This window comes from Apteryx rowi, unplaced genomic scaffold, assembly GCF_003343035.1.
Source record: "Apteryx rowi isolate R43461 unplaced genomic scaffold, aptRow1 scaffold_686, whole genome shotgun sequence".
NCBI classification, from domain to species: domain Eukaryota; kingdom Metazoa; phylum Chordata; class Aves; order Apterygiformes; family Apterygidae; genus Apteryx; species Apteryx rowi.
Genome location: NW_020450967.1, coordinates 357591 through 372203, shown reverse-complemented (window position 1 = coordinate 372203; position 14613 = coordinate 357591). Strand labels below are relative to the sequence as shown.

Here is a 14613-nt window from a genome sequence, read left to right as displayed (position 1 = left end):
CCTTTGTAGTTTTTCTCTTTCTCTTCTTGATCTCCTCAAATCAAAATAAGAACATGCCTGACATTATCTTAGCTCCAGTGTGGGTTCATCGGTTCTTCTGCCAGAATTACTGTATTCTTTTTCATGTTATTCCAAATGAACTGGTATGGTAGTAAACTTGTAGCTCTTTTTCATTTTATTTAGAAGCAGAAATGTAAGGTTCTAGGTGTCAGAATTTTAATATTCCAGAATCTGTGTAATTATAAGTACATAGCTGTTTAATGGCTACGTTTGCACTCTGACTCTTGTCATTTGATGATATGTTTAGCATCTTCACCTCACTGATGTTTTTCTTGAAGAGTAAACCCATTGAGTTCCTTTTGCCTGGCACATCAAACATATATTTTTTATCTAGCTTTTATATAATTTCTTATGAAATTTCCTGGGATGTCCTCTTCAGTAATGCATTCAGTAACTGTCACATTTACTGTTTAGTATGGCACTCAAATAGTCTGTCCGGTATGTCATTAGGTAGGCAACTGATGCGATATTGTCTGTGTGTTTCATGTTCTAAGACAGTGCTGTCCCCACTTAAAGTATCTAGACTGTTAGTTTCCATGTTTTTGTGTCCAGAATTAATAGCAGCTGTGCTTCATTAATTAGTTGTGATCTAAACTGAGTTTGATCAGGTCTCTCTGTAAATCATCTGAGATTAGAGGGGAAAAAAATAAGAAAAATTTGTGCCTACATAATTCTGATACTTTTGCAACCACTTCACCCGTAGTATCAATTCATCCATAAAAGTACTATGACTGATGTTCAATATAGGGTATATGGATGCAACTTAATGCTGAAGAAAATGAGGTTTCTTGACCATAGGTTTGCCAAAGTAAATTCTGTTAAGGATCTCTGCTTGTGGTTCTGTTGAAGCTAGAAAGGAATGCATTCTGGAAAGGCATTTGGAAAGTGACAGTAAGAGGGATGGCTTTTCAAATCTTTCTTTTATCCTGCTTGTGGATCTTCAGTCACAATACACTTTTTAAGCCATGAAAATAGATAATGCAAGCCTACGCATGGATTAATGTAAGTTTGTGGAGATAGGCTGTAAATTTCCTTAAAACTTTTCCTTATTAATATTTTTCTAGCTATTGCTTAATGCTAAATAAGTATAATGATGCTTTGGAAGAGCACAGAACTTGCTCATTTATTGGCTTTTCTTTCTATAGATCTACAGCATGAGTTTGCGCCTTTCTGCTTTCTTTGAGGAACATATAAGTTCTATTTTGTCAGATTATAAATCTGCCCTACGTTTTCATAAAAGAAATACAATAAAGAAACGAAGGAAGAAAAGAAGTAGAAGCAGCTCAGTTTCCAGTAGTGTTGCATCCAGGTACATTCATTTCTTTACAGTATTCATGAAATGCTGCGCAAGTTTGACATACCTAAATATTAGAACTTAGTGTGGTGTTTTTTAATACTGCCTTTACTATTCCCTATATTGCAGAATGATAGATTTGACATGCAAGTCCCTATGATGTGGAAGATTTTTAAACTTTAACTAGAGCTATCCTAGTGTAAGTGCTTAAAATTCAAATAACTGCTAAACATGTACAATAAAACAGCATCGTTAGGATAGTGGTGGCATCATGCTTTGTCATATAACTGTAGCATTTACTGTGATCCTTCACTAAAGATTCACTTTTCAGAGGCTCACAACTACATGAATTTCCACAGTAAATGTCATATTTTTAACATATTTCATACAGAAATGATCGTTTTACTCCCACAATCCTAGACACTAGAATTTAATTTTATTTATTCCTGTAAAATAAAAAAAATGGTTACCCAGGTTACAAATTGTAATTCATTTTGCAGCCCTGAAAGGAAGAGGAGATTAATAAAACCTCAGCTGAAGGCAGATACTTCTGCCTCCTCTTCATCTTCTGCACCTGCAAGATCAACAGCACTGAGACATATTCCAGCTCAAATGAACGGAAAAGCAGCTGAAACTTCTTCTCTTGTGCGGACTAGAAGCAATAGGGGGATAACGGATGTGGCTGTTCCAGAGCAACCATCTACTTCTTCAGGAGGAAAGCCTTTAACAATAAAGCCTTTAATTACAAAGCCTAGTACTGCTGCAGGGTCAGGGAAGTCAGGTAAGTTTAAAAAAGCTGAAGAGCACTGTGAACATTTTTAAACATAATTCTTGTTTTTTGGGCATCTAACTTACTTGTCTCAATTAAGACTGGTTCTAAGTGCTTAAGCTGTAGGGCCTTGAGGTTCATCAGAGGAAAACTGAACAAAATTATGCTATTTTTATGCTATGCTGTTATACCCATGAAACCTTTTCACTTCCAGATCACTGATTCAAGTTTTTTTGTAGTAGAACTTGCTTCCTTTTGAGCCAGATAAGATTAAAAGTGGTGTAAACTATTTAAAAATGAATTATTCAAGGGTTTTTTTTTTTTCATCTTTCTAGTACTAGAGAATCCAACCAAACATTCCAAGAACCAGAATATTTTATCAGTCCCTACTCAATCTGATTATGGTCATAACACTAGGAATAACACCACAAGAGAAAATCCTGAAAAAGAGAAGCAAATCAAACGCAAAGTGAAATCATCCACTGTTAATCAACAAGGTAAGGATTTTTTGGAACATTTTGTCCCCCAGTTAGTGATGTAGTGGCTGTAGTTGCACCTTAGTCTTGATAATTTGGGGGTGAGGAAATTAGTATGTATTATGATTAAATGGAATAAGAAAGTCTAATGGATAGGTAGTTTCCTACTAGATAATTAGCATGGTTTTGACTCTTAAAACTCTTAAAACCATTTTCATGGTATAACAACTGTGCCAATTTTGGCATGTTAACATATCATATCATATAACTTAATTTAGATTATTACAAGTGTTGTGTTTTCAGTGTATTATAAGTACACAATTGATGAATTCTAAAATTCCAAGGTAGACTTTTGCAGGGTCATGCTTTTAACTCTGCAGGCTTTACCTGATAATATTCATCTGGTTTATTTGGGTTAGTAACATTGTCTCTTTCTACAACCTAGAGTATAAAGATCAGAGCATCTGTGATTTGGTTCCTTCTTTTTTCTCCACAGCAAGATGGAACTGTGCAATGTTTACTGTGCCTATTTAGTGTGTTTGTAATGGGTTGATGGACCTAGTTGCACGTAATCTTCTGACGTCTGGTTATGTTCAAACTCGAGGCTGCTGTGGAGACAGATCTCCCAGCTGCAAAAGCTTTCTTGTTTATGAAGCAGCTATGAACCTGAGTGATAGACCTACTAAGCATGTGTCTTTTCTGAAGATGGAGAAATGGTAGTCTACAAGTTGGGTCCCACCTGATTAATCCAGTTACTCCCTGTAGTCCCCCTGTCCCTGATGATTATTTCTTCTTTCCTACTGCTTCTTGCTTCTGAAAAAGCAGCTTGATAAGTTACAGCCTGCCCATTCCTTGCAACTTTTCCCACAAAAGCTTCTTGGCAGTTCCTGTATTACATGGCTGAATTTGTACCCATTATATGACTGGGTGTTTGGTCACATCACAGATACTTGAATTTTATTTATGTGATCATCTCGCTCCAGCACATCTGCTCATACAGGAATGGAGGCCTATGCTTTTGATGCATGATGGGGGCACATTTGAAGGCAGCAGGGCTTGTAGATGGATATTCAGTCAGATGACTGGGTGCAGTGTTCTACTGGCTATGGGTCAGTTCCCAGTCGTGTGTTAGGCGAGGATTGTGGTCTTAGAACGCCTCCATAAGAGGTCATGTGATGTACCCCACTTAGAAAGCTGGGAACCACCTAAGGAAAATTCAGTCTAGACAAATCTCCAAGCAAATACTTTCTGCCATTTGTCTGGTAATCTGAGAAATCTGTGCAGATTACATACTATTTTTTTTTTGTCTCCTCTCCTACATTCCTCCCTTTTTTCTCCTTTATTGTTGAAATAACCCTGGTTTAATGAACTGGCTATAAAGGATGCTGCATTGGAATGAAGGCATCTTTTTCATGCATCCGGAGGCGACCTGATGTGAAACATTCCAAATTCTTACAGCAATGCTTCTTGAGCAACTTCTTGCTGCTGCAGATACCAAGTAGGAGTTTATGTCCATTCCTGTTGCATCAGTCAAGAAAAAGACCTGAACTGTTCTTTTTTTTTTTTTTCATTTTTGAAGCTCCCTTGAGCTGAACCCAAATAGAAGTTAGTCTTCATTGCATGCTGACATAAAACTCTTGAGCTGTACTGTGCTAGATCTGTTAGATCAAAACTGCTATGATRCTGTATGTTGAGGAAAAAATGGGTATTTTAGGATACAGTATTGTTAGATCTAAACAGTGTGTTGAAATTCTACCCTGAAATTGGTAGCCCATGCAGCCATCTTTATGCAGTATTACATTCTATTGCACTCTCAGAGAAACTGAACGTCCATATCAAAAGCTGTAGTTGCTCCTCAAGAAAAAGAAAAGTAGAATTGATTTGTAGTTGAAAGATGATAAATGGAAGTAATTTTTCAGTTCTCAACAGAAGCAGGAGAAAATTTAAGGGTAATAGTCCCCTCGAGTAGGAGATTATCCCAGTGCTCACTTTCAAGATACAGACTTTTGTGATCAAATACTTTCCAGGATTCCTCATGAACCTAGCATTTATTTGTAATGGAAATTACAAATAGAGAGGGTACATATGTCATGTCAAGATACTGAATCCCACAATACTTGCTGAAGTTTTATTTGTACCTCATCTTTGGGTCTCTTGGTTTTTGACAATTCGGCAATCACTGTGAATCTGTTATAATACATTTTACTGACAGAGTTTTATTAAGGTAGTATGAAAATGAATGTAGATGCAAATCTGTTTCATCATACTTACTCTCATTTCTTAATAGCAGATTGCAAGAACAGTGCTTTGGCATCAGGAAGCATTCAGGTAAATGGACATGGAGGGCTGCCTTCAAAACCACCAGTTAAAAGAGGTCCTGGGCGGAAACCTAAGGTGGAGACTAATAACAGTAGCTGTGAAGTGGTACACAAGAAAAGAGGCAGAAAACCAAAAAAGCTTCAAGTTGTTGAACAGAAGGTTACAGAGCAGAATACAATCCAGACGACAAGGAATATACCAGAAGAAGCATCTGCCTCCACTGCATGCAATTCTCTTTCTGAAAGTAATATGAAGGAAGACTTGTTACAAAAAAAAGGCCGTGGGGGTAGAAAGCCAAAAAGAAAGATGAAGACACATCAGCCAGGCTCGGACCTTTTAGTTCCTGCAAATGTTAAAATGCAAACAAGAAGCAGGAGGAAAAAGATAGATGAGCCTATGGAAGAAGGGTCTGAAGAGCTTAAAGATTCGGAACCTCACATGAGAACTAGAAACCAGGGTAGGAGGACAGCCTTTTACAATGAAGATGACTCTGAGGAAGAGCAAAGGCAGCTATTGTTTGAAGACACCTCTTTAACTTTTGGAACATCTAGCAGAGGCAGAGTCCGAAAGTTGACTGAAAAAGCAAAGGCTAATTTAATCGGTTGGTAATTTTTACCAAGTGTTTTACTTCAGAATGCTATGAAGCAGGTACAGTTAAGGAACGAGCAGAACACAGACTTCTGCTTCCCTGCTGCTATTATGGGTTAGAAGAATGTGTTCTGATTTGGGGAGAAAAATTTAGCAAAAAATAAACTGAAAGAACATTCTTTGAAAGAAATATATATTTTAAACTTTTGCTATTTATTGCCCTCCAAATAGGTTATGCATTTCAACAGTCATTTTGTTCATAGTTGAGAATAATTGAAGCAATTTCTGACTGACTTACAGAATTGAGAATTACTCTGCTCTTGAGTAGTGCATAATATCTCTACACAATTAAAAAAAAGGTGATAGAACTGTTAATGCCACAAACTGAGAACAGAAGTCTRTTTTTGACCAAGCAAGGTACACTTTTATTGATTGTAAAGTCAAGTCTCCTAGGAAGGCAGATTTTGGCAAAAAGTGGCAGTAAATTCACTTACATTTCTATTAAATACAAATGCAAAAATACCAAACTTTGCTAATCTGAAAATGTTTAATTTCAGTAATGATGGAACATTCAACTGCAAAAGAAGCCTAGCACAGGCTGTTGGTTTATCCAAGTTCTGCCAACATAGCAAAAATGTAATCACAAATATATATATATATCCACATTGGAAAAAGTTTGACTAATGTCTAGTTTTTCAGACCTTGATTCTTGTATCAATCACTAAATCTCTGTTTATTGTGCCAAAGACTGAGAATCAGTGCAGTGGAAAACCTTTTTTTCTTTATGAGTGTCAGTACAGCATTCAGTTTGCAGTGATAAAAGCTGTGTATTGTTTTAAATTGTAAGTTAACATTGTTCTGAAGTGTATCCTTTTTGGTACTTATGGTAGAAAATAATGCACTGGTGGGGTCCTTTGACAGAGATGTTTTGGACAAAATGTATAATTGGTTAAAGGATTCAAGGAAATTACAGGACAGGTATGGAATTATGATGTTTACTTTCTGATCCAGATTGATCGTTGTTTCTACAACTTTAGACATGCTTAAGAGGCTAGAAATGACCTACAAAGAAGAGTGTATGTGTATATATTAATATATACATAAACACATATAAAATATTACCCAGGTATAAATTCTTTTTTCAGGATTTTTTAGATAGCACTAGAATTGAAAATAAATTTTAAAATGTCATACTTTATAGTTTAATTTTAAGGGGAAGATTGGTTATTTTCAATTATTAAGGTTAAAAAGGCCAAATCACTTTTTATGCAATCATGTTTTATACAGTGGTCTCATTGCACATTGTGTTTTTCTGCACTTTTTATGGTATATCACGCTGACATTAGTCAATATACACCCTAAAGAAAAAATTCCATTTAATGATTGTGCCTTGTATTCTATTATTTCTTGCATCCTTAGTAAAATTAAGTTGTCTATTGTAAATGATAACTATATGACTTAGGGGAATGTATTACTATATGTACTGCTATGGAAAAGAAAAGCAGTTATTTATTTGTTTATGGTACATTTAGTTATTTTATACCTTTACAAACAAACTTTAATACCATTTTCTATCACTTAAAACGTATTGTCCAGTTTTAAGGGGAAAAAATACAGAAGTAAGTAGTATTTTCTGAGATCTGGTATGGTACAAAAATGTAACCAAAATTTTCAGATTATATATTATTTTGGAACTCTGGGTAGTGTGAAATAATTTTTGTGTGACCCTAACTTAGTTGGAAAAACAAACCTGAAATGAAAGCCCAATTTTTACACCCTTACTTTATAATGATTCTTCTTTTACAAACAACGTCTGCAACATCTGGAAGGAAGGGCCTACAGAATTAAGACCTTAAATTTGCACAGATTCTGTTTACTTATTTGGGGCCAAATTCTTCACTCTTTATTTTCTGTTAACAAAAAAGCTTAAATGTTTGAGCAAAGAATGTTAGTATTTGGCACCAAGAGGAGTAGAAATATGCTATTGTGGATGGCAAATTGGTATCCACCATACTTAGTTTAATATAGTTCATTACACATTTTGTTACGAAAATTGAGTTAAGTGTTTTCCAGATCCTCATTGAATTGCTTTGGTTATGAATTTGGGGAGCAGGGAATGGTTTGTGTTTCATTTGTATGTGTATTTATTTATTTTTATTTTTTTTAGCAAGCATTTCCTTATTATTCAATTAAAATGGAGTCATTAAACATATAGTAAGATGGAAAGCTGTGGTTGTACAGTTACAGTACAGCTTCACATTTCAAGGCAAATTAAACTTTTTAGTTTTATGAAAACTCACTGATGAAGGCAATCATTTGAAAATGTGTAATTTCCTGATGTTATCTGCATTGTAATATATGAAATAGATTATATCTAAAATTCAACTTCTGTATTTACTCCATTTGTAATAATGTTTTATGGCATGTTTATGTATATATTTATATATTGAAAATACCTTGTATGTAAATTTTGGAGACTAAAATAATATGCATTCCCTTAACAGTAGGTAGAAAATTACACATCTTAATTTTACAAGAATAGAAGGCCTTACCTGCGGAACAAGGGTACTGCTTCTCTCCCAGTAATATTGGTGACTTTAGCCTGTTATTTTTTTAATTCATATTAGACACATTACTGTTTTTCCTTTAAAATGAATTGTGCATAATTTGGGTCAGATTTTTTATAGAAGCAACACTAAAAATTTTAGTAGAAGTTAATACCAGATTTATTTAAAAATTATATTTTTATAATTTAGCTTCACTAGGTTGCAAATGTTTTATTTATGAGACTTTTGTTACCATCAGACTGTGTGCATTTTGGTTGGGAAAGATATTATTTGCAGTTGTGACATACTGTATCAACACAGAAAAAGAGCTTTTGATTATGATGTTTTAAACTTTCTACTGCAAGCAATAAACTATTAATGTTTTGAAATAATTTAAGAACTATAGTTACCTGCATGTTGTAGATAATGCCATCTCTAGTACCTAACAACTGATGCAGAAAATGGAACATCAAAATCTCATGTGCTTGTTTTACATATGCATTGTAAATATTACATAGGTGTCTTATTCATATGCAATCAAATCTTACAGACATGGCAGCAATTAACATAGTTTTATTCATTAAATTCATTTATATTTGACATAGATATGAGGATACTGTTCTGAAATTTCTGTTCTATACTGGGAACCATTAAAATTGGTATTTACCACTGAGTGGTATCTAACAACAGCATGTACCCTAACTACAGATGAGGAAATAACTGTTTCTCTGATACCACTGTGTTCTAAATGTTTAACAGAATCATTGTACCTGTGCCTACGTATTTAACAACTCTAATCATTTTGTTTCTGTTGTTAACGTGTTATCCAGGAACTGAACTTAAATTTTACCACTATATTTATTGTTCATTATTGTCAATATTGAACTAGAGTTCATTGTCACTGTGCAATGATCCAGTGATACAACTTTACAGAAAAATGTCTTCCTCCAGTGATTAGACTGCTGTGATATATATTTGCATATGTTTATTTGTACAGTGTCTGGTTTGTACATGTGTGATCAGTTTGTTGTTAACTTGTAAGATTGAGTTGGTTGAGTTTAAATATTACTATGGCTTAATATTTGTAAAACTGTTAATTGATAAAGGACCCTGATGCAGCACGTAGGATATTATTAGTATCTATAAAAAATAAATTGTAGTGTAGAGACAACTTATTCACTGTATTGCTGTACAAATATTTTTCAAGTACCAATTTTGATTCAGTGCCAGAGGCTTTTGCCTTACCAAAAAAAAAAAAAAAAATGCATACAACACAAAAATAGTCCATCCATTCGGTAACTTCAAGCTTGTCACAATTTTTACACAACATTGTTAAATCTCCTGCTCATGTTTGCTGGATGAAGGACTACAAGTAAATGCTTTAGCATGTAATTCAAATTTAGGCGCATGTTAAATGGTTGACTGGTTCCATAAGGAGTGGGCTTAACTGAATGAGACCCTTTCACCCCATACATACATACATAAATATTAGATTAGAGGCTGGAGGTTTTTAACCTGTTTCATCAGCATTCAAATTTAATTCGAAGTATGTGAAACTTGCTGAGGTGATTTTAATGTATTGCTGGTCAATCAAGGTTCAGCCATATCACAGTAATTGCATTGTGCCCTGAGTCCTAACCTTACTCTAAGGTAGTATATTCTGTCCACAGTAGTTTTACAAAAAAAAAGTTTTTTAACTCAGTTGAGTGCTTAAAAAGAATTTAAATACAACTCTAAAAGTGCTGTGAAACAGAAGGTAGAGGGCTTTAAAACCTCACCKGGAAACAGCAAAAGCTCATTTTCTGTTTACTATCTAATGAAGACAAATTACCAGTGTAAAATTACTATATATTTTGTCTCTTTTTCCCTGAAGTTCTTGTAACAGATTGGTTTCCAAGGGGACCTAGATATTCAACTGATAAAAGGGCTGTTAGTTTTCTGCTGTAAATTATTGTATATAAATGCTTGTTTATATGCAGAAGAAAGTGTATTAAATTTCATAAAATTGGCCAAGACTGACAACATGTTTCTAACAAATCTGGTATTGACAGCTTACATAACTTGCTATTTTTGAATTGGGAATACAGCTTGTACACTTTCTGTTAAGTCTGGTGGAAATAACAGGTAGCTTTTAAACTAGAGCTAACCTCTAGGTGTTCTTGCATTTGTGCTAATTTTAATGTGGGCATTTGCCATGTAATTTTACAATGTGTTAGAGGAGGAAACACTCCAGGAAAGCTCATTTAAAAGACATCTTAAATTGCAGAAAAAGGGGACTTTTTTTCTTTTTTTTTTCTTTTTTTTTCTTTTCCAAGGCTATAACAGCCTCAAGGCACTCTAGAGAGAAACCTTATATGCTGCAATAAAATAAAAGTGAATAAATTTAGCTTTTAGGAGGTAGGTAGTGAGACAAGTAGACCTTTTGGATCCTTTTTAATGCAGATAAATACATCAGGAAATTCACTTCAGATAATGCAAACAATACATTTTAGGGAGGGAAGGTAGTAATATACCATGATTTTCTACCCTGAAAGAACAAAGAACAAGGTCATACAAATTGGGAGTATAAAGAAATTTACTGTAAGTACCTATTGTGTACACATGCCTATATGATGTACATGTACTATTTTGTGCTCACAACTTTGCATGTTGATTTGCTGATATTGAGACCATATAGAAGTTACATTTTTGGACCATACTAAAACTGCAAAACCATGGCAGACAACTGGATAACGATCTTGAGTGAATTAAACTGTCATAATGTTTAAATATATATAAAGTGGAGCTCAACTTTAAGGAAATTACCTAGAAAGGTTAATTTTTAAACTGACACATTTTCAGATTAAAAATTATGCTTATTTTGTACAGAATAATGTAAAACAAATCTGTTGTACGTAATGAGTAACACAGTTTTCAAAACTGTAATTCTTTAGCTTTATCAAGGTTTTTTTTTTTTCTTTCCAGAAATCTGGATTATCATGTTATAACCTGAAGTATCTCACCAGGATAACAGTGCCCTTTCTTTTTGTACATATTGATTGGAAATTTCTTTACTGTTATGTGGACACTTTCTATGTTAGTTTTGATGCATAATACTTTGAATCCTTTTATACAAACTAGAATGTATGTGTAAGAATTACTGTCACTGCAATGTAGTAACTACAAACTTATTTTTAAATAAATAGAAAACATGTTTTTCTAAGCTGTCCAACAGTGTTTGTTTCCATCTAGTGAATTACTGTGCTGTGGGAAAATTGCATCTTTATTCTTTAAAACAGCCTAAAGTCAACTCATTTTGATTCCCTGCGGAATATAGTATTACCTGGTACATTACATGGCAGTAGACAGAATTATAGCCAAATCACTCTGAGAGATCAAAATTTGCTGTTTTGTAGGCTTTTCCATTAAAAACTGCAGATCTGGAGGCAATGTAAAAGCATTAACATCTGACAAGGCACAATATTGCTAGTCCTCTTAGCTCATTTTCACATGTGTAACTCTCATCCTCCAAGAAGCCGTCCCTGTTCTGGTCACAGCTGTTTGTACCACAGCGTGGAAATCTCTACTTCTCGTCAACTCTAGAAAAAGCTAGAAAGAACTAAGCAATAGATTACATGCAGGGAGGCAAGGGACGAGTACTGGTTTCCAGTTTAGTAGCCCTGAAAGGGTGATAGAAAACTCAATAAAGGATGTGTTTTCAAAATAGAGWTTATTTTTTTCATACCTACATATTTCTGTTCTGTGATGCAAAAGAAAATTGCCATTTCAAATACCACACCACATGCATTCTGTTTCTTTTCACCAGTTATTTTATCAGATGATCTTTTCCTCCTTCTGAGATCACAGCTAAATGATAGAAGGAACCATCGAGTAGATCCAGGTATCAGTGCTGCCAAGCAATGGGATCAGGGAATGGTCGTAGCACAATAGTGTGTCCCCTAAGACCTGTGCTTCTCAGATATGTCCACGACGAAGTCTATGGCAAAAGGAAGGCTTGTTTTAGCATACGAGAAAAACCTATCCTATCAAGCATCTGTGTGAATTTTAATAGTAGGGGTGTTCTGCTTTGAGAGAAATACTTCTAAATTTCTGAAAATGCAGCATACTTCTTCCATGTTTCTGTTAAGTACCAAAGGTGGTGCTTTTCTTGTATATACATCTTTGGTGGTACAAAGTTCTAATAATGGTAGTGCACTTCTCCAGAAACAAATCACTGGGTCCAACGGCTGGCTTTGCTTTTGTTACCATAAATAGTCTAAGTTTGTGATTTTTTTTTTTAAGGTTCTGCTAACAAGAACACTTGTGACGATTTTACAATGTTGCCAGTTTTTCTACTTCAAAGATCTTTCTTCTGTATAACTGTACAGAATCAACTTTAAAATACCATTATGTCTCACTTCACTGTAATGGGTGTAATGGAGAGAAGTTCTCTCTGTCTTCACATGTGTGGCAGGTGTCTTTCTGAATCCTGCTGTGGTTATTTTACTTCTGGTAGGGATCAAGGTTTTATTTAGGATTAGGAGATACTGTGAAACATTGCTTGCTATCTGAGAGCTAGAACATGCTGACTGTGCCAGCACTAATACTTCAGTACATTGTTAAACCATTTACTCCTGTTAAATCATAAGGCTCGTTAAATAAAGAAAATTATGTATGATCATTGAACATGACCATTTTGTTTTCAAAATGAGAAAGTTCTTGTACCAAAAATATTGTTTGTTCTTGCTCTGGCAGTCAACCTGAACTTTTCAAAAGAGAATATTTGCCATTTTCCTGAGGACAAATGAGCAAAATGGAATGCCTTTAAAAATTAATCAGTGTTTCTGTTTGAAGCATATATGAAAATAAAGCAAGTGCCAGGAAACTAAAAACTGCAAGCAATGTAGAAGGTGACTGGAATTTAAATAGTATATAATTAACTTATTCAGAAAATCAATATGCAAAAAATATATATATTTTTTAAACTAATGTGGACAGGAAACTCTAAGCCAAAACTCTCAGGTTGTTTTTTCTAGCTCAGAGAGAAATCTTGTGTGATAGGTATCTGTACAACAGGCTTAATTTACTGCTTTATGAGAGCGTAGTAAGGATTTAGRAATCCTCTCTGGTGCTTTGAAATCTTTGTGTTAGCTGGAGAAAACAGGATAGAGTATTCTGGGATGCTGTTTCTGACCTGAATGATAACATCCCTACAAATTTCCTTCATTTTTCCTTTTCTTGTCTCAAAAATGGGGAGATTTTACCTAAACTTGGTTTTATCCACCTCTCATTTTGCTTTAGCTTGTAGGTGCATCACTGAAGAAGCAGTGAATGAGAAAAAATGAGGCATGGCTGAATCCTGGAGATACTGAGTTCAAACTAAATAGTAGTTAGCATTCAAGGTGCCAGACAGCCTTATCTGCCCATTTGCTTTGTTTCAGGTCCCTGAATTTGAGTTTGAACAAGGATATTCAAAATAAGAAAGACTAGAACTTAAAATGTAAAGCTAGTTTAGAATATGCCTAGAACTCTAGAAAGAATTATTTGCTTTTCTTGTTTTGCATTATGTAGTAGAAGAATCAAGTGGAATTATTTTTTCTGCATTTTCCAGCACCCTAATTCAAAATTTTAATTCTCTTCAGTACTGGGGGAGGGAGGGAGGGTTATCTTCCATCGCAAGCTGCCATGAACTGCTTTAAAAAAAAGAAAAGGAAAAAAAACCTGCAGCTGCCCAAAACTTCCCCCTTCACCAAGGCTTTATGTTAATGATATTTACAGAACAAAATTACTTAAAAGAGTAAAATTTTTTAATTTGTGATCATGTCAGCAACTTGCGTTACAGTTTATTTTTAGCCAACTAAAATTTTAACATAGACACATGCACCCATATTTTTATGTACTATTGTCTTTCACTGACATCAATTCCTAATGTGGAAAAACATTTGGAAGGATTAAAAATACAGTACACAGATTTTTTTATTCTGTTTCATGGTTGTAAAGAGTTTAAGGCTGTAAAATGTGTGTCAATATTAAACAAACTGTCCTGATAGTTTAAGCTATAAGGGAAAGGAGAGAATTTATTTAGGAAATTATTAGAAATTTCATATAGTCTTCCTCTTAAGAGAGCTAGATCCTTGGAAATTATGTCTTATGGACAGAATTTTTTTTCTTATCTGCTAATTCATCAAATTTCCTTTTGGTTTTGAAAAATGTTCCAAGAAAATGCTTCAGCCTGTGTAGATGTGCATCAAGCCTTTACCAAAACTTTAAATTCATATAAAACTTTTTGTGAGTTTTGGTTCTGAGGTTTATACCTCTTTTGGTGCCCCTGACTGCCTGTTAAACCTCCTTTCTCTCTCTCAGATGATTGTTATTGTCAAGGTAAGACTCATGGCCACCAGGATGGCAGAAATGCAGTTCACAGAGTAGCACCCTCATCCATATTTCACACATCTGTAGAAAATCCCAGTTTCGATCTGTGCATGTAATGTGATTGTATTGAGGTTATGGAGAACTCTTGTCTTCACCAAAGAGGCAGTTTTGAATTTTTACAGGACAGACAGTAGTTCTACTTTCTACAGC

The 14613-nt window shown here is 34.5% G+C and overlaps 1 protein-coding gene across 10 annotated transcripts in view; it reads left to right on the top strand.

Moving 5' to 3' along the window:
* PHIP (pleckstrin homology domain interacting protein) overlaps positions 1-11258 on the top strand; it is an 86247-nt gene extending 74989 nt beyond the window's left edge. For 9 of the 10 annotated variants that reach the window (XM_026086209.1, XM_026086208.1, XM_026086206.1 and 6 more), the window contains 5 exons: positions 1206-1369; positions 1855-2135; positions 2459-2620; positions 4887-5519; positions 11017-11258. In XM_026086209.1, coding sequence (XP_025941994.1) covers positions 1206-1369; positions 1855-2135; positions 2459-2620; positions 4887-5519; positions 11017-11039 — 1263 coding nt within the window. In that variant the 3' untranslated portion in view covers positions 11040-11258. The remainder of the gene's footprint in view (positions 1-1205; positions 1370-1854; positions 2136-2458; positions 2621-4886; positions 5520-11016) is intronic. The other variant, XM_026086207.1, reaches the window with a different exon arrangement.
* The last annotated feature ends 3355 nt before the right edge of the window (positions 11259-14613 follow it).